The sequence below is a fragment of the Macadamia integrifolia genome, chromosome 6 (genome assembly GCF_013358625.1).
Source record: "Macadamia integrifolia cultivar HAES 741 chromosome 6, SCU_Mint_v3, whole genome shotgun sequence".
NCBI lineage: Eukaryota > Viridiplantae > Streptophyta > Magnoliopsida > Proteales > Proteaceae > Macadamia > Macadamia integrifolia.
The window spans coordinates 1,350,823-1,377,462 of NC_056562.1; the positions used below are offsets into that span (position 1 = coordinate 1,350,823).

A 26,640-nucleotide genomic window follows, 5' to 3' on the forward strand; every position below is an offset into this window, starting at 1 on the left:
TTATTCATTATTTAAGTTAATGATAAAAAATAATTTTTTTGAACGGGCTTGATCCCATTATGAATAGTCAATACAGGGGATTTTATAGAGGAGAGACAGTGTGTGGGGTCCCATTCTGTGTCTTGGCATACCAAAGATTCCACACATTGTCTGTGTACAGTCTTTTGCCTATATTTTAACAGGAGAAAAAAACCACCCAATTGCTTTCCATATGCCTTGACACATGGGGAAGTGGAGGGTAAAGCAAATTAGACAGAGTTCTCTTTGCCTATTTAGTGGATCTCTATCCATGAGTGCAACATATGCCAACATATGCCATCGCTCTATGTTTCTCTCTTTCTCCTCCCAAAATAAAAGGTAAAGATGTCTTTTCATATGAAGAGGAAGATGATAGACACATGGGAGTGTTGGCGTAGGCCACACACCCAAACAAAGTTCTTTTACCCCTTAATTTTAGATTTTTATCCTTCTATTTCAAGAGTGTCAATGTGAAATGACAAGACTTAACCTCGTGTTTGTGCTATAAAGATGAAAAAAAAATTTCGCGAAAGTATTTCCAAAGAGGGAGTGTGGTTCTCGTGTGTGTATGAGGGCCGATGGGTGCGATCGAAAAAGTATCCACAAAGGAGACATTTTCCCTTTCATGAAGATGGATCGATCATTTTGCCCTCACCCCTCATGTGTCTGGGCGCAGGGGGGTCACCCATCAAAAAACATCTTCCCAAAATTTAATAACAAACAAGATTTTATAGATGGAAAAGAAATTGCAATTGTCACAGCTTCCTTCTAACATGAATTTTTTATTATTTTTTTAACATTTTTTTTTTGTGAAAATTATTTTCTCTCACTTAGATTTAGAATATAGGTACAATAAATATATATATATATATATATATATATTGGTGCAATATAGGTACCATATGGATGATATTTTTTCAGAACAACGACTAACTACTTAGTGTGGCTTGTAGATTCATCCCAGATTGGGAGTGTAGGAAATTGTTGTCCACGAGTACGACCTACCAAGGGCTCTCATATGTCTATCTCTCTCTTTCCATGTAAAAAGACATTTCTACCCTTTGTTTTGAGTATTAAAATCGTCTGCATTAAAGCGGTGAGATGCCGTGAGCATCCAATAGTTGGGGTGCATGCATGGCCAGACCCTCCCAACCGTTGGATGTTCATTACACTTCACCGCTTACTGCATACAATTTGCACTCTTATTTAGAGGATAGAGATTGACACACAAAGCACTGGCATAGGCCACACTTCTAGAAAATCAGCCACTTTCCCACGCTATATATATGGGAAAATCTCTTTGTAACCATATGTGATGCCATTAAGTCATCACCATCCTACGTGGCACAAGAAATAAAACCCATTTCTAATAAAACAAAACCCATTAATGAGGGTAGCTTTAACGTTGCCAAAAACACTCTTCATTGAGAGTCCACACACCTACAGTGAGCATCAGACAGTTGAGAGCATCTGGGCACACACCCCAAAGAACTCCTAGCCACCCGATGAGTTTAACGTATGCTCACTACACCAGTACAGTGGTTGTAGACGATTTTCACATTTTTATCAATGAGGTTTCCAACCTGGCCAAGGTGTCTTGGTGTCAAGCTCGGTATAACCATGATTTTAGCATACGGTATCAGAACTAGTACCAGCCAGTTCCGAAATACTAGTTCTATATCCGATACATATCGGCTGATATCAGTTGAATCTGCCAAAAAGATGTTTGTTTTTTAATTTTCGACCCATGCCAACGACATGTATCGATTATCGATATCGGTCATTGTCATAGCCAATGCGAATATGAATCGACGGGTCCGATACCAATACCTAAAACCGTCGGTGTAACCGACCGTCGGTGTCGAGCAAGACCCTAGAGAGAGAAAGAGAGAGAGAAAAAAAAAAACTTACGAGCTGTTGATATGAATCGGGAAGGAAGGGTTTGAAGAAGTGGGGTTTTCTCCTCTGCCCGAGACCCTCAATCGCCATTCTCTGATCTTCTCTATCTTCCTTCCAAAGGAATCTGTGCTGTGCCAATGTATTCCAACTCTTCCAACTGATGATACTCTGAAGGTGGGATCCACTGACTTGTATTATACTAATAGACCTGCAAATCCAAGCGGAAGAGTGAGACTTGGAAATCAGAGAGAGAGAGCGGAGTTTCCTTTTCTTTCATAAAAATTAAAAATTAAAAATTAAAAAGGAAAGAGGGAGGAGCAAGAGCTTACGAGTGAATACTAAATATTGCCCTAATCCTCTCACGCTTGATACTTGATACTTGATACGGACTCTCTCTCTCTCTCTCTCGCTCTCTCTCTCTCTCTCAGAGAGAGCTATGAAGAAGACAAGGTAAGCAGTTATGAACCAAAACAGGGCGGTTCCCTCTCTTAATAAACAACTACGCCTATCCAAATTCCAAACAAGGACTCTCTCTCTCTCTCTCGCCTGTCGGTTTGATTTACCTTTAGAAGGGTTGAATTATAATTTTAGAATATGAAAAGTTTATAAGAATAAAAGGAAACAAGCGAATATAAAAGGAAATATTTTCATAAATTATTTTTTTATTGGAAACAACAAAACTAAGCAAAGAGTCAAAACATCTTACATTGCTCTTAATGATTAGGGGTGTCAATCGGTCGATCCGGCTCGGTTTTGGTCCGGGTTGAGTCGGTTTCAGTGTGGGAAAGCTGAAACCAAAACCGAACCAATAAGGAAATTCCAGTTTTGGTTTGGTTTCGGTTTCGATGCGGTTTGGTTTCGGTTTGTCTTTGGTTTCTTAAATCGATTTGTAACCGGGTTGGTTTTGGTTTTTGGTCCAGTTTGGATTCGACTTTCCATACAAATGTATACAAAACTATTCAAATTTTGATTTTTTTAATGAATTTTGGAGTGTTTCGGTTTCTTACCGGTTTGGTTTCAGTTTCGGTCTGGGTTTTGAGCCGGTTTCGGTTTGGTTTTGGGTTCATCCGGTTTCCGGTGCTGTTCGGTTTGGTTTTGGGGTTGTAATATTCCAAACCGAACCAAACCAATAAGGCTTCGATTTGGTTCGGTCCGTGTTGTTATCGGTTTGGTCTGGCCGATTTTATCGGTTCGGTTTAGGAATTGACACCCCTATTAATGATCATGACGCTTTTATCCACCGTTTCCCAAAAATAAATAAATAACGTGTTTATCTATTATAACCTACAAACTGTCTTACTAGCCACCGACACCAAAACAGTGTAAGGCTCGGTTTGATAACGTTTCAAGAAATGTGTTTTTGTCATTTTTGTATTCATAAACGGTAGAAACGAAATAAAAAACGTTTGATAAAACTGCTTTGTCTCACTTGTTTTCAGAAATATAAATTGAATTTCTACCTATTTATGGTTCAAGAAATGACCCAAGTACTTGTTTCGCCGTTTCTGGAAATGATTCGTGGCCATTCTTTCGCTGATTTCTATTGACTTCTAACAATATGATTTATCAAACACCTTCAATTTCGTTTTTATTTTTTGAAACAAAAATTTATATTTCTACCGTTTCTTGAAACAAAAACGTTATCAAATGGGCCCTAACTCTATATTTCATAAATTCTATGATAAAATTCCATTTTTACAAACTTTTCACTTTACTCATAGAAATCCTTTATTACACTAATTTTCACTCTTTCGCTCTTTTTTTTTTTTTTTTTCTATTATAGGCCAGCCTATTAAGCATTAGTAGAGTTAATGGTCACCTATTCCTACACACATGACATATTCAATCCCACAATCTCTTCCACTGAGCAACGGTTCCTCAAGTCGAAACTGTCACCACTAGGCTAAGCTAGTGTCTGTTCCCTTATTAGTCATTTAGATTGCATTTGTCAACTTTTTTTTTTTAAACGATTGATTTTTTTTTTTTTTAAGTGTAACCCTTTAGAGTGTGTGTGTGCCAATGTGTTAGGGTGCGTGCTAGGTGATCCTAGCTGTTTAATTCCTTTCCTACACAATTTTTCCTTTTTAGTCGTTTGAATGGAATTTGACGGGGTTGGATAAAAGGAAAATGATATTAATGACTTCAAAGTAGAATTCTTTTTCATGCCCTATTACACAATGAGTTGTGGGGTCTATACTAACACTCTCTCTACTTGAAAAAATATGGGCCCCATACTAAATGGATTTGTCTCTCGCCTTCTTATTGGTCCAGTTTTCCATTTTGACATGGTGTGAAATCTCTCACCTTGGTTAAATTAGAAAACCTTCGCCCCCATTAAAGCCACTTGTAAAATTTGGTGGCAGTCTCAACTACATTGCCTAATGTGTTTAGTGTTTTTCACCTTAATATTTTTATCATTTCTTGATTAATTCCTTTCCTACACAATTATTTTCTCCTTGTCATTTGGATTGAATTTGATGGGTTAAAAATTGGTAAAAGGAAAAAATATCCCAATGAAGTTAGAGTGAGGATTCTTTCCTACGCTCTTTCACACAATGAGTAGTGGTACATACTGACACTCTCTACTCATAAAAACGTGGACTCCTTACTAAATGGATAATGGACTCAAATCTTTTGCAGTGAGTGACAGTGAAGATCCAATGGATGGGAGGGCCCTAGCATGCACCCCAGTCATTGGCACCTCACAGCCGCTCACTACTTCACCGTAGAGAATTTTTGTACACAGATAAGTCTCTCGTCTTCTTATTGATTCGATTTTCCATTTTGACGTGGTGAAAAATCTCTCCCCTTCAATAAATTAGAAACTCCATCCATCAAAGCCACTTGTAAAATTTGATGTTTTTCTCAATTACATTTCCCAACATGTTCCGATATCACACCTTTGATATTTTTTTATCAATACCCATATAAGGACTTTCCTACACAATTTCTGCTTTTTAGTCATTTGGATTAAATTTGATAGGTTAATAGTTGGATTAAGGGGGAGGGGGGAGGGGGGAGGGACCCGATGACGCCAGCGTGGGGTTCTTTAGCACGTCTTTTTACACGATGAATTGTGGGGTCTACATAGGTACTCTCTCCATAGGAAAAGTATGGGATCCCTTATTAATCGAATCCATCTCTTGCCCTCTTATTGGCACGATTTTTCATTTTAACATGGTGACAACTGACAAACCTCCCTTCCCATCATGCCACTTGTAAAATTTGGTGCCTTCCTCAACTACATTGCCAAGCATCTTTTGGTTTTCGACCTTGATTTTTTTATTAATTTCTAACCCAAGTTTCCCTTTATTGTCATTTGGATTAAATCTGAGGGGTTAACGGTTTAGATAAAGGGAAAAAAAATCCAATTGATGTTGATGCTTCTATGAACGCTTTTATTGGCCCTTGTGATTACGCAAAGGTTACATGATTAAGCAACAATTTCTTGTCTATTACTATGTTTTTAAGCTAAAAAATCTCTAGTTGACAAGCCACCTAAAGTTATATGTAAATGTGTAAATTTGAAATCAAAACTATTTACTGAAATTGAAACTAATCATTTTTAAACCAATAAATCAATTATTATTCTGTTTGATTTTGATTTACATACTGCAAAGAAAAATGTAACCGGTTTGCTTTCAATTTAAAACTGATAATGGATTTAATTCGCGGTATTGGTGACCACATCAATCATCGGAAATATCAATTTGTAACAATCATATCAAACTGATTTCATAATGAAACACCATTTTTTCATTATTATTATCATTATTATTATTATTATTATTATTATTATTATTATTATTAACCAAGGTGTCCGGCTAGCTTACGCACACCTCGATTAATCCTTGAGAAGACTAGCACAGCAACCCACCACCACGGTCTCTACTTAAATCGTAGATGCACAGATAGGGAATCGAACCTGAGATCATACGCCTATCCACACAATCTCTAATTCGCCCTAACCATCTGAACAACTTACGGATGGGTACACTTACACACACACAATGAGTACAACAGTGTTCAATCCCACTACCTCCTCCCCTGGGCGCCAACTCTTCAAGCCGGAGCTGCCACCACTATATTATATTGACTGATTGATATTGGTCAAGTATTGATTATGATCGATATTGATACGAATAAGCCAATCTGATACTAATTCCTAAAACCATGGATAAGCTATCAGTTCTAAACCATTTCTAATCGATAAACTGTCAAAACGAATAAAATAGTTAAAGCAAATAATCAAACCATTAGCAAATAAACCAATTACAAACTAAATAATCAAACTGATTGAACCGATTACGAAATATAAAAAAAAATCAACAACAAACCAAAACCAAACCAGTAACAAACCATACAACCAAAACTGACTACAAATTGGTTGGTCCCTGGCAATTACAAGTGAACCAACTCGAGCCACCTATTTAAACTGGAATCGAATTGATTAACATCCTTAGTTACATTGATGTTACCTCTAATTATGCCACATGAAAGGATGACAAGGTAATTCCTACCCTATACATATGACCCATCTCAAGCCATTGATCAAAATCATATGGGGGAGTAAACCTAGAGTCAACAATGGCGTAGAGTCTCCCATGTACATCAATGCATCCTCTCGGTAATCTGTGTACTTTCTCCATAGTGACGAAGTTTCAATAACTTTTGCAAATACAATGGGATTTTCTTTTTTCTTGACAAGTGAAGAAGAGACCTTCAGATCTATCTATCATTAATAGATTTCAATGCCATCTAATCTGTCATATTGGTAAAAATAGGTGCCACTCAGGGTTTTTTTTCTCATCAGTTCGCTCTTGGTTTGTTTTTCTATTTTTGTTAGCTGGTTCATAATCAGTTCAACTATTTAGTTCATAATCGATTTTATTTACTATAAGGCTGTGTTTGGTAGCCAAGAGAAGAAAAGAAAAAAGTACACTTTTTGTACTTTTTTCCTTGGGTAAAGAATTTTTCTTTGCATTTGGTATGTCTTCACCCAAGAGAAGATTTCCCTTTTTAAATTCAAAATTTCCCTAGGAAATTGTGAAATTTTCTTTCACGCCCCCAAAAATTTTCTTGCCAAAAACACAAGAGAACATGAGAAAATATGAAAACATAATAAAACAAAAAATGAATGATTACACAATGATTTCCTATGTGTCTATCTCTCTCCTAAAATTCAAATTTTTTTGAATTATTTTTTTTTCTTTTCTTTTCTTCTCTTCTCTTGGTAACCAAACATATATACTCTTTTTGTTTTCTCACCATTTCTTCTCTTTTCTTTTCTTTTCTTTTTTTCTCTTGGCAACCAAACATAGTCTAAATGATTTGTTTATTTTGTTGAACAATTTTATTCAGTTGAGACTATCGGTAATAAATGGTTTAGAACCGACAGCTTATCCATGGTTTTGAGAGCGGTTTTTCAGCGTCAGGACACGCATCTCAAGTTCCTCCTAACCGCCTGATGAGCACTCTAAGGGTCACACTTGAGAGGATTCCATTCCCTCCCCCACTCTCCACCAAACAAAGACTCCCTCCCAAACCTAAAGCCCAAAGAAAATAGAAAAATCACTACTGCACACAATCTATGAGAGGCATAATAAAAAGGAACATTATCGAGGACTTGGATCCTCTGTGACGTAACAGGCCATCTGGTAAGTATCCAACATTAAGAAATGCCTACAGCTGCGTGCGAAACTAAATATAAATAAATATAAAAAAAGAGCTGATCTCCATGAGAAGAGAAGAAACACTCAAAAAACACATGAGAAAACTACACACTTAAGGAACCAAAAGGAAGACCGGAAGGAAACCGGCAGCCAAAAAAAAAAGAGAGGAGAAGAAGCAGAAAGAATGAGGCTCAACACGAATCAACATGACAGGAATACAAATTTACCAATGTCCACGGCACTCAAGGCAGGGGACGGTTGTGAAGGAGAGGACAAGAACAGTGGAGTACATCACTGTGGCTCTTAGCACACCAGAGATCATCGATGTACTCGTTGGAGACTGAGTCTCAGGATTAAATCTGTAACTACATTGCCATCATTGCTGAAGTAGTTAAGAGAAATTTTCTGGACAGGTGCTGCTGCTAGGACAAACTTCAAACATGATGAGATTCAGGTAAACAGGAATTTCAACAACCACTACGCAGTACTCCCTAGAAGTTAACAAAATTTTTCAGAAGTCACTAAAAATTGATAATTTCTAAAATAAATTGCAGCAGAGTGTGTGTGAGAGAGAGAGAGGCGTGATGAATTTTAGGTAAGGAGGAACTTCAATAGCGTCCATTAATCTATCCAAAAACAAAAAAACAAAAAAAAAAGAACAAAAAATCAAACAACTAACTGGAGATCCCAACATATCTCCCAACCACTTTTAGCTAACAGTGAGCCAGAGATATTTTCTTGAAATTAGTGGCAGTGGACGTTTGGCAACTACATTCCTTGGAAACAAAGCTGGCCCCATATTCATTTCTTTTACACTCAACGTATCAAGCACACCTGCAAGACTTGTCCCTGACTGCATAGAAATCGACCAAAATGCTCACAATTTCACAAGAAATGGCCACACCACCAGCAGACCTGACATTTTTTTAGAGCCTGTAACGTGCACAATCCAAATAAGATGAAAAAGAATGCTCCCTCGTCATGTGGTCCCTGAGCCCAGATACAAAGGGTGGCAAAATGACTCCCCCTTATGAAACCCAAAAACCCACCCCTTGTTGATGCCCATGTGTGTCCCACTGCCCCTCATTGGCACCCGCAATGGCGCATTCATTTCCCTTTCTAAAAATAAACAGAAGACCCTCACTGGAGGATGCCATTTATCTCATTAAGGAGGAAGGCTATTTTTGACAATTCGGTAGATAGAAGATAAGAAGTCAGTTGAGCTTTCTTCTTCCAGTTATTGTTCAGGTACAATAACCTCCCAACAGACGAGGAAAAGGCATATATCAGATATCACATACCAGTAGTGCAAGGACATTAGAAGGGCAGGGAGAGAAGGAAAAGAAAATGAAGAGAGCCAATGTCATGATGAATAATGGGTTGGGGTTACTACTGTACCCAGAAATTCCAGCATTTCGACCTGAATGGGCAGTGGAAAATATCAGCACAACATTCTTCAAATGCATCAGATGGCAGGTGGAAGAAACAACAGATCCTATCAATTGTCCTTACCATTACTTCTGTGACAGTACTTACCCAGGAAATTACCCACCCATTGTAGATATTGCGGTACTCATCCTTGCTGCAACTTCATACCTTGCAACGCTCATTATTACCGTATTGGAGATCTCTGGAGGCAGGGGGATTAGCTTCAGTCAGTCAACAAGGAGATATTGGCTGCCTTCTGGCCCAGTTGTCCTTCCATTCATCCTCTTGGTGTTTGCCAAGGGCAACCGCATCAACACCCTATTTCCTTTATCTTGCATGGGCCCTTCAATTCTCCAACTGGTTTACATTTCAGCCCTTGCTTTTGAGAATGCAGCTGATAGGAATTTCAAGCATGCCCTTTTCGAGGCATCAACAGTTTCCGGAATCCTGCATGCTAGTTTGTACCTGGATTCTATCATCTTGCCTTTCTATACAGGGCTGGATGCCCTTATGTCGTCAACACTATCTGGGGAATGTGTATCCTGTGTGTGCCGAAAAGAGGTTTTAAAGGTGGGAGGGAGGCTCCTTTCTTACAGAGGTTGGTCAGTGACGACATTTTGTGTCATTGGTACTCTATGTTCGAGGATAGTCTGCATATTGTTAGGGGAAGATAGAGGAAGAAATGCATTGATCAAGTCACTGTTGGAAAGTCTTGGTTGGATCTTGATTACCATGGATTGCCTTTACCTCATGATACATTCCCCACAAAGGTCACCGGAAAGCAGGGCTGCTTTTGGGGGAGTATTTGTATTAATTTGTCTTCACATCTTGAGAAAAGCCTGTACCATGTGGTCTTTCCTAATAGCATCTTCGGCATCAAAAGAAGGATATGTTTAAGACTTGCATTATGGTTCCAAAAAAAAAAAATGAACAATGATAACTTAGAAAATTTAATCAATCAACAAACTGTCTATTGGTCTTGGAATTCCACAGAACAGAATATTCTGAGCTAATACAAAATAGGACCACAGTAAGTAGCAATGATATTCGAGGAAATTGGCTAGTTTAGTGGAGAGAAGATACATTGTATAATATATTGCTCATCAGTTCTCATTCAGGTGTAGGAACCAAATCTCTCTACAAAAATATGCTTCCCTTCCACAATGAATGAACCCGGAAGAACATGCCCAAACAAATCATAAGAAAAACCTCCTGCGGCTAGTGTCCATCTCCGGCTGAAAATACAAAAGAATAAGAAAAGGTGAAAAAGAACAATCAGAAGAAAGATTCTTGTAAAGTTGGCAAAACTACTGTATCCCCACCAAATTTGAGCAAGAGATCAGTAAATTACCTTGTGAACCCACTCATATTCCCCATTTTTGGTATCAAATGTTCCATGCTGCAGACTTATCAACTTCAATGTGAAACGTGGACCACATTCCTGCAAGTTTTGAGAGAGTTTTTCAGGCACACATCCTGGTAGATCGAACAAGCTTGACAAGGGACAAAAGCAAGTTTCACATCACTCATCACATAACTGACACAGATATCTATTATCTAGCCATGCTAAAATTGTAACTACAGTCCCAAAAAATCTGCAAACTGAAACAATACACATGTCAGTGTGAAACCTGAAGGCGTGCAACCATTCTTTCTCGAGAGATATTGTCATCTTTGTTTCCCACCGTTTTTTTACCTTTCGAATCACTTGGCTTACTTTCCTTGGTTTCAAAAATGTACCTAATGTGTACCAATGAAAAATCTGTATTACACTTAAGCTAATAAAATATCAAAGCACCTTGGGATGAATACAACATTCAGCAGAAGTTCATAAATTATACAGATACAAACCTATGGTGACGGAAGAAAATAAAGTCACGCTGATTGTGGAAGGTCACAACTCGCCTCCCATGGAAATTTGGATCTTGAGGGAAAAGTGATTGTATCAGCCTAATTTTATGAAAGACATCCAACGAAGAAAAAAAAAATATTAGGCACACCATAGTCAAAGGCACGCATACTTTCTACTGTACAATAAAAAAGTCAGAATACATTCTGTACACCCCACCCATCTCTCTTGTTTGCAAAACAAAACATCACCTGATTCCCTCCCACCCCCCAACAAGCTACATAAATCAAACTGAAGCTATTGATTTACCCTGCTCATGCTCTGTCCCCCCACCCCTAAATCTTTGTAAACCAGACCGAACCCTTGCTTTGACAAAGCCTCATTCACACCTCTGTCATAGCATTACTCTTAGGGATCCAGCAGAACATGTTTCAACACTTCAAGCTTTCATGCATACCGTGTCTAAATACTCCAATAAATAGATAAATCTGGGCCCCAACAAAACCACAAGAATAGGGGTTGCTGTTTTTACTAGGAAGTGAGAACCACTGATCCTCTATTGATAAGGGGAAAACATCCATAGAGTTTAGAACCACAGGAACAGGGGCTCCCTCACAGTTTTTGCTGCATCCAAACTGCAAGAACAGACCTAAGGTTCAGGAGATGAATGGTGATAACTCGATTGTTTCCAGTCAAAGATTTCATACACATCTTTTTCCTTCAACAAATGGGATTACAAATATCCAACAGTGGAGAAGATACCCACTATAAATACCTCTCTGCCCGCGCCGGGAGGGGTGGGGGGGAACTCCTATAGAGAACCCTCACCAAAAAAAGGAAAACACATACATATCTAAAATAAACTACAGGTAATGAGGGGGAAATAATAAAGGAGGGGCAGGAAAAGTTTCAAATAGTATCAGCATATCTAATCTGATCACATATAAAAGAATTCAGATTCTCACCTCCCAATATGATGTCCCAGACGTGTTGTCAAGTTTGTCAACACAAGCTCAGGCCTATGAGTTGTTGGATTACCATGGTTCTGCAAGATGTATAGAGGACATATATTTATAAAAACACCTAACCAGTAAGCACTATTCCACAAGATAATAAACCTAACAAACTGGTACTTGTAATCCAGTTAACCAAACAGAATTGCCAAGTCTTTCTCAAGTATAAATTAAAAACCTTTTCAAGTCATATAAAAGCACACTCGTGATCATAGTTTTTAAGGCGGTAAGGCGACGGAAGCGTTTAAGGGTCTTTCGGAGCGCCTTAACGATAAGGCGGGCATAAAGCGTCGCCTTATCGACTAAAGCGTTCCTGTGTAATTTTTTTATAAAACCAATCTATTTGGCTCAAATCCTAGTTGAATCCTATTACTCATACGTTAAATAAATATTAAAGATTCATATTCATACCAATGTAAGATATTCATCAAGAAAACAAATCAATAAAGTGAATAAACTAAGTTCATCTTCATCAATCATCATAACATATTAACATATAATATAAATACATAATTATGAAACAAAATTATAAATATAAAGAAAAGAAGACATAAAAAATACAAGTATTTATTATACTTACCTCTATGATGCCAAAATGAGTGCCTAAGCCCTAAGGTCATCCACTATATTTCTACTCCTATCAAAGAAGAATGAAGCTCATCACTGCCGAAGCAAGCTCACCGCTGCTGGAGCAAAATGGTCGCCCAGATCAGTGGTTCTTCTTTGTTCATTGATTCCTTCTCAAAGCCCTTTTTTAAAACCCTTGACAAAATCCAAACCCTGTTTGTGAATCGTGTTTTTGTTTTGTTTGTTTTGGTTATTTTTGGTGGAGTAAAACTGATCACATTCATCTCAAGTGTTAACAAAACCATACACCTAACAATAAAAAATCTATATTTGGAATCTTCATTAAGTAATTTTAAAATGTGTTTAAAAAAAAAAAAAAACCCATAAGGCGCCACTTCACATAAGGCGGAGCACTGCCTTACCATCTCTAGACTGCATCAACCCCAAGGCGTTGGTAAGGCGACGCCTTAACAGCGCCTTAAAAACTATGCTTGAAACATATACCTATATTTTTTCAAACAGCATAAGCCATCTTTTTTTTTTTCCATTAATAAATTCGTATTCAATGTTGTAGCCCCTTACAAATTTATATAGAAGACTCAAAACTAACTCAAACATTAAAAAGGAAAGGCCTAACCCAATCCTTAACTAATTGGAAAACCTAAACTGACTAGGAAACTGAAATAACAAAGGAAATAAACTCAAAACAGGACCCTAACTAAACTAATGAATTAAATTTCGTTTTCCTACTTTCGACCCATATTTTAGGCCCATTAAAGTGGCTCATTACAAAGAAAATCCATGGGATCAAAGGCCCAACGCATACATAACCTAACCCAAGGCTTATTTGTAATAAAATAAGCTCATTAAGTGACTTATCTACATCAACAAGCTTCGAAAAAATTCGTTTGAGGTGTTATGACCATGTTCAACGGAAGCCTAGGGATGCCCCAGTAAGGAGGAGTGATCTCATTCCGATTGAAGGGGCTAAAAGAGCTAGGGCAGACCTAAAATGACCATAAGAGAAGTAGTAAGGAAAATGACATGCATAGTCTAGGTCTTGTCGCAAGTATGACTTCAGATAGAGCCAATTGGAGGGAAAGGACTCATGCAGCTGATCCAATTCAGCTGAGATTTTCCTGACTTGCTGGGTTATGCCTCTTTCTTTTACTTTCATTTCTCCTATTTTGATTGACCTCAGATTTTCCTATTTTGTTATGAATGGATCAATGTAGCTAATCCCATGAAGTTGGGATAAGGCTGAGTTTGTTGTTGTTGTTGGTATCAGAGCTGTTGGATGCTGCACTTTTATCATAATCTTTATTTTAGAGATCACTACTTGCCTTCTTTGAGAAGAGCTTATGATGTAGCTGTTGAATGCTGCACTATTATTTGTCTTCTTTGTGAAGATGACTATATACTACCTCCCTTCCTTGGATAGTGCTTTTGACATTACTGTTGGTGCTATGATATTTTGGATTGCAGTTTGTGTTATCTACCATATATTTTGTCTGTTGCTGATGGTTATGATGGATTATACAAAACAAGATTTTATCTACTATTGTTGCTGATGATTGGTGTGCTTCAGCTGATATTGGTGCTGGATTTATAATGACAGATTGAAGTTCTCACTGAGCTCACTATCATAAATGACTGCTACATATGATCAAGACCGGTTCATGTTTTCAGATCCTCAAGAAGCATCAAATTTGTACAGTAGTCCTCGCATCCTCAATAAGCATCAAATTTGTCATTTTGAAGTCTCACAGGTATGCAAATAAGCCACAAGTAGAAAATTCCATAATCAACTCATTAAAAAAAAAACTGCAACCCATGCATTAAAACCACTATAAAAATCTCAAAAACCAGAAACATCAATAGATAATCCATTAGTGACATGCATAAAACAGCAAAAGGAAGAAGACAGATCACTAATGCATACCTGCATATATATCTTCACTAATATTAATAACACGGGATGCCTTACTAATGCCTCCTCGGGATATATGAAATATCCTGTCAAACACATCAGGATGCCCATAGTGCATGCGGACCCTGTAAAATTAAAACAATGACTAAGTACCTTTCAGCTAACATCGGCAAAACACTGAAATCTGAATTACCACATGGGAACAATGTTCTACACAAGTTATAAATCTCAAGTATTTCTCGTTTCTGCCTTGATTTTACGTGGTAAAACACTGAAATCTGAATTACCACATGGGAACAATGATCTTTTTCTCCTTCTACCCTGATTGGAGTGTTTGCATATGCATGTCTGACAGGTGAAATCATTTAAGTTGTGTGTGATCCTAATATAAGGTAATGGGGACAACTTACCCTCCATCCCTCCCCCCCACCCCCAAAAAAAAACCATAAAAATAAGTAAATGAATAAAGACTTATATGGTCACTGAAAGCAGCGTTTTAAAACTTAAAAAATTGATTCGTTTTAGAACTTAAAAAATTGATTTACTCAGTGACCAGGAAAAGTGAGTGGACCATATATCTAGCTAAGTGGCATGCCAAATCAATTATTATATACATAGAATGTCTACAATGATAATTACTACATAAATTAGAATCTAGAGAAACACATATGGAGAGAATAAGACCAAGCTGTTGAAATGGGCTTGACATAGATAGCATTTCCAGAACACTAATTTTAGGTCTTCAGTCCTGATACACCCCTTGTAATGAAGTCTCAGATCTTGATAGTGGAGACCTGGTATCAAGCCCCACTGCATGGCGGGTTGAGTGGGCCAAGGGGGTTGTTTTTTTTAAGACTAACCCGAACAATTCCCCCCCCCCTCCCCAATTTTTTATTTTGGCAATACAGCATCATAAAGTTATGTCCAGACTATTTTTGATTGCATAACTAGACCCTTCTTCACTATCGATATGCCAGGAAAATTTTGGTCAGTGGACCTCACTGATGTAACTAATATGTAAACAAGCGCTCCTTTGACCAGCATAATCTTGACCACCATATTAATCTCCATAGTGTACATATCCTAGCGGACGAGCCTGTGGCACATCAGGTAAGTTGAACTAATGCAACATGTTGGTCACAGGTTCAAAACTTAGAAACAACCTCTCATGCGAAGCAGGGGGTAAGGCTGCATGCATTGCCCCTCCCAGACCCTGTAGTAGTGGGAGCCTTGTGCACTGGGTTGCTCTTTACAGTACATATAGGATATTGTGGTAACCTTCAGGATCAATATTTGTCTATAAGCAAACCTTTCCCAAATGAGCAGAATGTAGATCAAACCCCATTTTGAATTGACACTTCCATCATTTGTAGGAAGATGAAGCACCAGGATTTGATGGAACAATGGGACCAACTGATATTTATCAACTGCCATCTTGATTTCTATTTCTAGCAAAAATAAAAAAGGAGGGGCATTTGTATCACTGTCAAAGTAAGCAGACTCTATTAATGTGTCTAGAAGCATCCTCAACACATGGTGGATGGTCTGTTTCCGTGAAGGTGTTTCATAACATAAAATTTGATCATGGTACTTCCACAACTTTCAGTACTATTAGCACATAAAAAGTAAGATTCTGTTTTGAGGACAACTGAAATCTGACCAAAGTTATAGTCAGGTAATTATGCCAATTTCAATGGACGTGCAAACAAGTTGACCGACTCAAAGTCGGATTTGGCAGACTTTAGGAATCATGAGGTCCCTTATTTAAAAACTGTACTTGACCTTAGACACACCTGCCTACCATAGTTGTCAAGGCGTCGCCAAGGCGTCGCCTAGGCGTCCAGGCGGTTTGCCTGGGGCCTAGGCGACAACCGCCTTGTTGCACTGCATGTTGCCTTCTGTTTCGGCACTTATTTATGCCAAATATCATTCAAGTAAATGTTTTTAATATTTGTTATTTCATTTATTAATATTTGTTATTTCATTTACTTAAGATATTATTCATAAATAAGCAAATACCCCCTATTTGAATCCAATAAAAATAGTTTAAAAATCAAATTTCAAAAGGATAAAAAGTCAACCCCCCAGTCCAAGAACAAAAACTGGATTTTGGTTATAGGGACGATTTTCAACTTTTAAATGCTAGGGTTTTTCTCAATTATGAAAATTTTATAAATTCTATCATGTTAAAACATTGCTAAAAACCAAAAGTCCAGTAAAAAAATATTTTGTTTTGATATTCATAAAATTATTTTCATTCAGGCGATTTTAACAGTATTCGCGCACTTAAAAATAAGTTTGACTGAAGCATAACTTTGTCATTGCAACTCAGATTTAAGTAATCTTAGACTTGTTAGAAAGCTGGTTTTATATTATAACTAATACAAAAAGTCTCATGTAAAAATAAAATCATTTGACCAGTCAAACTTATTATAAAATAAGAGCATTTCTCTAAATATTGATTTTTTATAACTTAATATGACTTAATGTTAATTTTTTATGATTTGATGTGGCTAAATGTTGATTTTTAATGACTTGATTTGGCTTAATCTTGATTTTTTATGATACAAGGTATATATAACTTACTAAATAATGTTAGAAAATAGGAAAAATAAAAAATAACACTTGTTCGCCTAGTTCGCCTTAAGGCGGACGCCTTCTCGCCTAAGCGCTTAGACAACCCTCCACCGCCTTGGTTCGCCTTGGCGCCGTGACAACTATGCTGCCTACGAAGTAACATTTTAATGAAATATCTGTAGCAGCAAAAATATGCATTGTTCCTAGCAGCCTGCTATAGAATGTGGAAATATACCATGCATGGTAATCCTCTCCTACAAACACATGCCCCTGAACTAACATTTACAAAACTTGATAGGGACTAGCCCACCAGCTTGAACACATAAGCCACAGACATTAATCATGATAGTGAATTACTTTGGAAGGAACATGATGAAAAAGAATGCATCAAGAACTAATTTTCACAGGGTGGATTCCGTCCCTAACAGATGTTCTGGAAAAATATCAAAGGAAATTGATTAATAATTAGATGTGAAACAAGATCAGTGATCGCATACTTTAGAGGATTCGCCAAAACACGTTGACCCAAGGTCACAAAACTAGTTTCTTGATTGGACATGAACCAAGCCAACGATGAAACACTGCAGAAAAAGATCCAATTAGCAATAAGAACGAGATAGTAGAGATGAAACAGAATGGAATCTTTTCTGACAACAATTGCAAGACTAACCTTCCAGTAAAGACATGCTCTCTTACACCAAGAATTGTTGGGGGTCGAAGACCATGATTTCTACGAAATTCCTCTACAAGATTTCTCATTTTCATTGCCTCCTCAAGGTAGTTATCCTGTATACCAAAGTGTATATTCCAATTAGACACAGGAAACATATTACAACCCTCACCCCCTCACCCCACCAAAAAAAAAAAGTTGGAGAAATAATAGCAAAACAAACCATATTAACAATTTCTCACTCAAGTTTAGAACTGCAAATAGGGAAACAATGTAATCAGCAAGTATGGAGAGAGTGGTGTAGGCATGGGGCACACCCCGTTTATGTATGTATTACTTAAAAGTAAAAACTATTTAATTTAGGTCAAGCCCAAGCCAATATGTGTCTCAGTTGGTCGGGCATGGTGATAAATACATAACTAAAATGGGCTTATTTAATTAGGAATATGCCAAAGGTTGGGTTTTATACATGTTGGGCCTTTGATCCCAAGTGTTTTCTTTGTAAGGGCCACTTTAATGAGCCTATAATGTGGTTAGAAACTAGGCATACGGGATTACTTAGTTAAGTGTCTCAATTTCTTTATTTTAATTGTAATTAAGTGTTTTAGTTAGGCTAGATTAGTATTCTATAAGTTCATCCCTGTTTTGAGTTACTTTCCTTTATTATTTTGGTTTCCTAGTCACTTTAAGTTATTAGTTAAGGATTGGGTTAGGCCGTTCCGTTATAGTGTTTGAGTCTATTTTAAGCGTGGTCCGAGAACTCGATCGAAACCTGCAAAATTTTGAAGGTTTCGACCATATCCCCCAGGGGTCGAAACGATATGTCATGTGACTTTTAAAAGTCACATGTTTCGACCAAATTTGACGAAATTTTGACCAAACCAATGGAACCAGGTCATATATAAGTTAGTTTGAAAAGAAACCCAAGCCTTCTTTAGTAGAATTCGACCCTCTTCTTAGTTTTTTCTCCTAGGAGTGGCAAACTTGGGGAAACAATGGAGATTTCCATTGTTTTCTTAACAAGTTGAATCTAAGGGTGGTTCTTGCTTCATCTACATAAGAAAGAAAGCTTGGACCAAAAAGGTAAGTCTCAACTTCCCCAAAATCATTTTTTTTTATAGAATATACTTGTAAATAAAGTAGAATTATGTAAATTTTTTATATGTTACTTAGGAGGACCCAATTTACAAATTCACGATGGCCATTTTTTTTTTTTTTTCTTTTTTCTGTTTTTGAAAATGCATTTACCTACAACATATTTCAGTCAACAACTCAACCTAATGATTACCGAACCTTTGGTTCACCACAAAAGTATGACTTTATGTGTTCTTATTATGAAACTAATGATGTGAATGTGTTAGAAATGTCTAAAATAGAATGTACCCAAAAAATAGGCAAAAAAAACTGTTTGGGGGTCGAAACCTAAGTTTCCACCAAACGGAAAAATTCCTTGGTTTCCTCAAAATTTCTTAGGTTTCCACCGGAATTTCAGTCTCCATAAGGGTCGAAACCCGATACCTTGAACCATGATTTTAAGTCTTCTATACAAGTTTTAAGGGGGACTAGCATTGTACACGAATTTTGGTTAATAAAACCTGCAGCATTGCTTGCTTCTTCTCCAATGAAGAACTGTTGTGTTTGATAAAAAAAGCCCTAGTGTGTTATCAACATAGATTGGTGTACACTCCGATTGAACACCTTGCAGTGTGAAGCCCTGGTAGATTGCTCTATTGTTCTTGTTCATGTTCAAAATCTACTGATGTGCTGCTGAAATTGCTGACTATGTATTTAATACATTTTCTGAGAATTTTCTGCAGTTAGAACATCTTCTTCTAGGCGTTCATATACAAGGCGTTGCTTGCATGAAATCTATCTAGAGCAATCCAACTATTAGAATCCTTCAATATTTCGACCTTAGGTTCAGAAATCCTAATAATGAACTCGATATGAATTTGACGCAATTCTGACCTGCCGAATTGACTTATTCCTGATTTCCTGTTTTACCCATATCCCCGTTATAGCTACTGTTTATAATGGAATCGATTCTAGTCTCCTGCATCTGTTTTAATTCCTGTTATCATCTCCATTAACAGAAATGATTACATATCATAACTCTATTTTGATTAGCTAAATTAGAGTATTCTACTAATTTTAGGATTATCCATACTAGCCAAGGTTCAAGAACTCGTTTTGTTTCGGTGGTTTCAAAACCACCGAAATTTCACCAAAACAGTATACTTTTTCCCAAGTGTTTCGTTTGGCCTTTTTTTTTGGGGGGGGGGGCTAATAGCGGATGTTGCCAAAATTAACAAAATGAAATGACCAAGATGATCGTAATTTCAACAAAATAGTGCATTTTTTTGGCCGAAATGAGAGATTTTTTGAAACGAAATGACCGAATTATGACCAAGATGACCGAAACTGCACATTGGGCCCCAATATATAGCCTGTCTTCAGCCCGTCCAACCAAAGACATGGATTAAGTGGCCCAACTGGATCAGACCATGCTTAGGTTGGCCCAGTACATGACCAGTCCTAATCTAAAAGATCTAATGTCCTCTACTCTCTAGGTCCACTGATGCAGTTAAGATTGTCCAACTGGACATCAGATCTCCTTTTGGCCCATGATTGGGAGTTCTATGGGCTTCGGGGTTCTTATTTTGTGTTTATTAATGTAACGGGCCTCTTTTAAAAGCCCATATTTGTGGTCTCAATTTTGTACATGGGATTAAGTATATGGATAAGATTTGTGGGTCCCACATAATTTATTCTTGAAAGTGTCCTGGTCAGTTAAGTTTTTTGTTTCTTTATAACTTAGTCATCAACGTCAACCTCACCAGCAGCAGCCAATAATTGGAAGTTTAGGATAGTTTACAATTCTGTTTATTTCATTTTACTGTTCAATTTTATAAATATCTGAAACAGGCTTAGTGATGCAGTTGCATTAGCATGGTTGGACCAAAGCGACCCACTTTGGAGACCCTAGCCAAGACACATCCTACTCAACCAAGTATTTTTGTCAAAGGGGGCTCATAGATTACATAGAAGCAATTATTTTATTTTCTTTTATTATCATAGGTAGATACCGTAGGAGCAATTATTTTATTTTCTTTTATCATCATGGGTAGATACGGTAGGAGTTATTGGTTAGTTACCTTATTTGAGTTTATTTCCTAGTCAAGTAGGTTTCCATATTGAATTGGTTTTTTTTTTTTTTTCTTTTAATACAGGGGAAAGGGAGAAGAGAGGGGGGGGGGGATGGCCAAGCTCTAGAGGGAGGCAGCAAATAAATCACAGGGGAAGGTCCCTACCAAACTACAGCCAAGGGGAGCAAAGAGGGCACAACAAGGGGGGAGATACTAGAGAGAGAGGGAGGCCCAAGGAGAGAGCAGTAAACCTGTTCCTTATCAAAAATCCGACGCTGACGGATGCATATGGAGGATCTACCAAAGGTCATATCGACCCAAATCCATTTCCTACTACAAGAGAGCAATTGCTAACGACTTTTTTCCAGACAGTGGAGGAGAAGGGTAGAAAAAGAAGAGGAGGTTAGTATCTTTGACACCATTCTAGCAGAGGCTGTGGGGAAACTGGAATGTGACGATAGAGGAAGAAAGATTGCGGAGGAAGGCCGTTGGAGAGCACGCCAAGTGGTAAAACTGCGACGAGGGATGTGACCTTTAAACCAAGGGGCATGGGAGCCCACAGCACGAACATGATTCCAAGCAGAGGCAGAGGTGAATTCTCCCGTAGGGGAGGAAAGCCAAGAGATCTTGTCCTCTCTAACTTGGTGTCTGGGGGTAATGTGGGAGAGGGAGGACCAGAGATCAGCCAGGTGGGAGGCAAGCAGAGACTAGATCTCATTGGAGATGATCAAGGCAATTGAGGCCAATCTGGGAATCCCCAAGGAATAGAGGGCACGAGGGGAGATCAAGGAAAGGAGAATGCTTGAAGGGTGCCAAGGATCCAACCACAGGTAGGTGGAGGAGCCATTCGCAATAGAATAAGAGATAGTAGGGAGAGCCAGGAATCTTTTGAAGAGGATGGAACGCCAGATCCAGGAGGTGTCGAGGGTGGGGGAGGCGGACCAAAGAGAATTATTCTTTAGAAGGGAGGAGTAGACCCAGGAGACCCAGGTACTATTCTGCCTAGTGGCAAGCTTCCAGATGAGCTTGAGAAAGGTGGAAGTATTAATGTCCTTGATCTTTCGCAAACCCAAGCCTTCATCAGATTTAGGGAGGCAGACCTTGTCCCAACTCAAAGGCCGGAGGAATTTTGAAGAGTCCGAGCCCTTTAAAAGATAGGAGGAGAGCAAGGATTTAATGGATTTAGAGGTGGCAGCTAGGAGGACGAACACACCCATCCAGTAAAGAGACATGGATTGGAGAACTGCTCTAATGAGAACCAGAAGCCAGCACAGGAGAGAAGTTTGCCTTTCCAAAGCTAAAGCCTCTTTCTCATCTGGTCAAGGATGGCGAAGCAGTGGTGGGCAGAGTGCCTAGTGGGGATCAGAGAAAGACTCAGATAGTGGACTGGGAGAGATCCAAGGGAGAAGCCCGTGAGCTGAAGGAGATTAGCCCGACAGGTATCAGGGACTTTAGAGAGGAAAATGCTGGATTTGAGGATATTAATTTTGAGTCCAACGAGGGATTAAAAAAGGCAGAGGGAGGACATGATGGAAGAGATAGAGGTAGGGTCAGCCTTTGATAAGATAATGAGGTAATCAGCAAAAGTATGGGGGATAAGGATGAGGGCTTTGCATTTTGGGATAGGAGAGATGAGGGGTTAGTCGGTGGAGGATAGTATAGATAGGGAAAGGACTTCAAGGGCAAGGGAGAAGAGGAAGGGAGAGAGAGGACACCCTTGGCAGTTGCCCACAAAAGAGGAGAAGTAACCTGTGGGGCTACCATTGACCATGACAGAGTAAGAGGGGGAAGAGATACAAGAGTTAATCCAATGAACAAAAGAAAAGGGGAAGGACATTTGCAGAAAGACTAGCTGAATGAAATCCCAACGGATTATATCAAAGGCCTAGTGAATATCAATTTTTGAGGAGGGTCGTTGAGGAGTGGAACTTTGTATCAAAACCTTTGACAATTTCACGGTAGAGCATGATACTGTCAACATACTCCTACCATCAACGAAAGCGGATTGGTTTGGGCTAGCCAAGGAGTCAATGACAGTATGGAAACGGTTGGCCAGGATCTTCGCAATGAATTTGTAGAGAAGATTGCACAGGGAGATAAGCCTGAAGTCTGGCATAGAAATTGCACCTCCCTTTTAGGGGATGAGCAGAGGAAGTTGTGGTTTACCCTCCATATCTGACTGGGGAAGAGAAAAAACTGCGGATGGCATTTATCATATCTGATATAATAATATGCCAACAAGAAGAGAAGAATCCCATGCTAAAACTGTTAGGGCTGGGGCCTTGTTGGCTTTGTAGGAGAGGACAACTACAAGAGTCTTATAAGAGGGGATGGAGAGAAATTGGGGAAGAAGATGGTCAGGGATGAATTTATTGACGAGATTCGGAGGAGGGAGGGAGAGGTGGGGGGGGGGGGGACGATGCAGTGGAAGAGGGATGAGAAATAAGAGGCAACTTCGGCTTTGATGTCTTCTGAGCTGACAAGAGAGATGCCATTACTTGTGATGAGCTTAGGAATGGAGTTAGAGTTGGCATGAGCCTTGATAAAATGGTGGAAATAAGCTGAGTGAGAATCACCAAACCATTTGATACCGGATTTTTTCCTGAGGAAGCTTTCTTCTTGGGGAAGAAGAGAAGAGAAAACAACATACGTCACTTTCTCAGAACCGGCCAAAAAAGCATCAAAAGGATCCAATTAAAGCTTAGATTGGATGAGATGGAGCTTTATCTTTGTAGGCCTTGACATTGGAGGAGATGTTGCCAAAGGAAATAGTATTCCAACTCTTGAGAGCAACTTTGACATTCCCCAACTTTTTGGCGAAGGCAATGAGAGGGGCGAATGAGCATGGACAAGGATGGCCCAAGCTTCCTGCACTAAGGGAAGAAAATCTTAATGGAGGGACCACAAATCAAAGAACTTGAAGGGCTTGGGACCAAAGGAGATGGGAGGAAGAACAAGTAGGGAGATGGGGGAGTGATCAGAGATGCCAAGTAGATCAAAAGATGCATGAAAGGAAGGAAAATTATCCAGCCAAGCTTCATTGACGAGCGCTCGGTCAAGTTTGCACACAATTATGGCTGGGCCACTCCGGCGGTTAGCCTAGCTGAATTTAGACCCCGAGCAACAAAGGTCATTGACAACATCAATGCAGTAATTGAATGCTTCAATGGAGGGGAGATCGATATGATCCCCGCCAATCTTCTCATGGGAAGCTTTGATGACATTGAAATACGAGGCACCAGGGTTGGGATCCGACAGAAGTAGCAAACAAGCAGATGTCATCACATAGAGGAATCTTGTCCAGGGACCGATTAAGAGCATAGATAGCCGAGAAGAAACAAAGATGGGAGCCAAAGGGAGATGAGATGGAGAGGTGCATGGATTGGGAGGAGGAGATGCAAAAGATATGGAGGAGGGGATTCCAGAGAATCCAGATACGACCATTTGGGCAGTGGCCGTAGTTGGAGAGGGAGGACCAAGAAGGGGAAATGGAGGAGATGATACAAGATGCATTAGACTTAAGGACACGGCTTTCCAGAAAGCAGCAAAAGGGCAGCACGAGAGGATTTGATGATGGAACGGATAGAGGCATGCTTGGCCGAGGAGTTTAGCCCACGGACATTCCGGATGATCCAATGGGTCATTTCAAAGGGGGAGGGCACTGCAAATGCTCGGGAGAGCGGGAGGGGGCCTTGGAGAGGCTGGAAGAAGGCTTGGGACGAAGCCATCAGTGGTATTCCTTGAGGGGAGAGGGAGGAGCAGAGGTCTTTTCGGGGGCAAGACCTCTTAGTGGAGGATGGGAGGTGGTTGATAAGTTTTGGATTTCCTGAGGGGAGCAGCAACAACAGGGATGGGGGCAGAACTATGCACCATTGTTACAATCTCATGATGGGGGCGACTGTCTGTAGCAGGGTGAATCAGGCCAGTGCCAACAGTAATGGGAGGAGCCTAAGGGAGATCCGGCATGGCAAAGTGCGAGTCTAGGAGGGGCATAGGATCGTCGGTCGGATGGAGGCGAGAGGGGGTATCATCAAGGAGGTCAGGAGACCCGAGGATCGGTGGAGTACCTTCTAAAGTAACGAGAGTTGTGTCATAAGGCTTAGGTATGATCGGCGTGACGAGATAAGCCTCAATGGAGAGCGACGGAGTCCCAGGGGGGACGAGGAGTCTTCTAAAGCAGATAGGGAGAGGTAGGAGGCCTCTAGACGTTGCAGGGGCAGAGGCGGGGGCACTAATGAATAGCCCAGAACCTTCGCATGAGGCAATTGTGTCAATGGGAGCAGAAGCAGGCACGGCAGGGTGCGCAGACGACATAACGGCAAGCTGAGAGCCAGCCAAGGCGGGGGCTTCGAGCCCAGGCAAGGAAAGCCTTAGAGATCGAGCAACAACAGCAAGTGTGGTGGATGAAACAGATGGGGAAGACGATGGAGGCAGGGGAGAACAGATGCAATGGGGCAGGGAAGAGGGGACTAATGGGTTAGGGTGGGTCGAGCCAAGTGGGTAAGAGAATGGATGGGTTGGTTGGTTTGGTCTAGATGGTTTAGGGATGGGTTATGGTCGAGCCGGTTTGGAGATTGTGTTAATGGGATAAAATGGTTAATGGAAATCAAAGGAAAAGGGGGCGTAGGGTGATTTGGACAGCTATCGTCAATTAATAGATGAAGGGGACAAGCAGAGTGCCTCGCAAGAAAAATAGAGCCGAATGGGGCAAGAGGTTGCAGAGAGGCGACACTGCTAGAGTTTGGACAGCCACAAGACAAGGCCATCTTGAGATTGGGTAGCAGAGGTAGCAAAAATTTCTAAAGCAGATCCAGAGGATCGATCAACATCGAAGCATGAGATGTCACTGGCATCGTCAGATCCAACAATGGAGAGAACCGAGAATCGGTTGATACGATGTGTAAAGAGTTGTTTGCAAAGGGACTAACAAATAAAGGCATTTCTTCACTAAGAGGGGGGGAGCCATACGACTCCTCTGGCGACACCTACGGCGGATCTTCTTTCTTCCTCGGTTGGCTAGGGAACACGATTTGGAGTCAGCAGCAACGGTGGGAGAGCTTTGAAGGGGATTCACAGTGGCTGGAAGGGATTTCTCAGCACGATGATGGGGGACCGAGCATCTTAAGGTTGTATGACCAAAATTTTTGTAGAGAGTACATAAAGGGGGAGCCCAGTCATATAGGATCTATTGTTCAAAAAAAAATTCCTCACCATCTGAAATTTTAACATTTGATGGGAAAGTTTGCTTAGCATTAATCTCAATGCATATTATGGCGAAGGAGAGCCTATCAATGATCTTAGTCCTCAAGTCTGAGAAGTGAGGTTTACCAATGATACAACTGACCAAGCTCAGCCCTTTTGCTCCTTAGAAATGGAGGGGAAGATTTGGCAACTTCACCCAGATGGCGATGGAGTAGAGCTTCACATTGTTGAAGGAGATGTATTGGTCCAAGGTCTCAGAAAGATGGGCTTCTTCCCTACATACCATGGCCCACCATCGAGGGCTTTTACTTTATCAGCGTCATCTGAGAATTTGAACACGAAGATGCCATTTTCGAGCATGAAAGTAGAGGTCTCACTCCGGGGGTTCCATTGTTTTAGGAGGGAGAACTTTCCAATGTTGAAGGGGGGGGCGACTACCAACAAACTGCCCAATAAGACAAGTGTCTACAATTGTGAATCTTAGTCTCTAGCAAGCCAGGGGCAAAGACTGAAGGGGATAGAGTTGTGGAAAGAAGGGGGCACAAAGAAAAGGGAATGACCAGCATTGAGGGGCGGCTGGGAGGTGTAACGGACAGCCGAGGTCCAAGGCCTGGCCGGGGAGGAGGATGGTAAGGTGGGGGAGCAGAGAGGAAGAAGGGGGGGGGGGGG

At 39.8% G+C, this 26,640-nt stretch overlaps 4 protein-coding genes across 6 annotated transcripts in view; 1 reads left to right on the forward strand and 3 right to left on the reverse strand.

Moving 5' to 3' along the window:
- Window positions 1-2,418, reverse strand: part of LOC122082726 (B3 domain-containing protein REM14-like) — an 18,288-nt gene extending 15,870 nt beyond the window's left edge. Inside the window, exons 1-2 of one of the 2 annotated variants that reach the window (XM_042650467.1) lie at window positions 2,247-2,418; window positions 1,930-2,125 (exon numbers count right to left, since the gene is read on the reverse strand). In XM_042650467.1, the coding sequence (XP_042506401.1) occupies window positions 1,930-2,007 (78 nt within the window). In that variant the 5' untranslated portion in view covers window positions 2,008-2,125; window positions 2,247-2,418. The remainder of the gene's footprint in view (window positions 1-1,929; window positions 2,126-2,246) is intronic. The other variant, XM_042650470.1, reaches the window with a different exon arrangement.
- Window positions 2,419-8,830: 6,412 nt separating this feature from the next.
- On the forward strand, window positions 8,831-9,922 carry LOC122081338. The gene has a single exon (XM_042648410.1). The coding sequence runs from the start codon at window positions 8,937-8,939 to the stop codon at window positions 9,912-9,914; it is 978 nt and encodes a 325-aa protein (XP_042504344.1). The 5' UTR covers window positions 8,831-8,936; the 3' UTR covers window positions 9,915-9,922.
- Window positions 9,923-9,958: 36 nt separating this feature from the next.
- LOC122081596 (ribosome production factor 1-like) lies at window positions 9,959-12,010 on the reverse strand (the record flags this gene model as incomplete). Its single annotated transcript, XM_042648772.1, has 5 exons — window positions 9,959-10,252; window positions 10,369-10,458; window positions 10,649-10,757; window positions 10,869-10,967; window positions 11,832-12,010. Coding segments are annotated over 5 exons (516 nt in total), but the record flags the coding sequence as incomplete, so codon positions are not given.
- A 2,352-nt stretch (window positions 12,011-14,362) lies between these two features.
- The window catches only part of LOC122081999 (callose synthase 10-like), a 107,927-nt gene continuing 95,649 nt past the window's right edge, over window positions 14,363-26,640 (reverse strand). For both annotated transcript variants that reach the window (XM_042649466.1, XM_042649464.1), the window contains exons 37-39: window positions 17,624-17,739; window positions 17,451-17,534; window positions 14,363-14,501 (exon numbers count right to left, since the gene is read on the reverse strand). In XM_042649466.1, the coding sequence (XP_042505400.1) occupies window positions 14,378-14,501; window positions 17,451-17,534; window positions 17,624-17,739 (324 nt within the window). In that variant the 3' untranslated portion in view covers window positions 14,363-14,377. The remainder of the gene's footprint in view (window positions 14,502-17,450; window positions 17,535-17,623; window positions 17,740-26,640) is intronic.

Excerpts from the sequence above, each read along its gene's own strand:
- LOC122081338 (XM_042648410.1), top strand. The coding sequence starts at position 8,937 with ATGAAGAGAGCCAATGTCATGATGAATAATGGGTTGGGGTTACTACTG.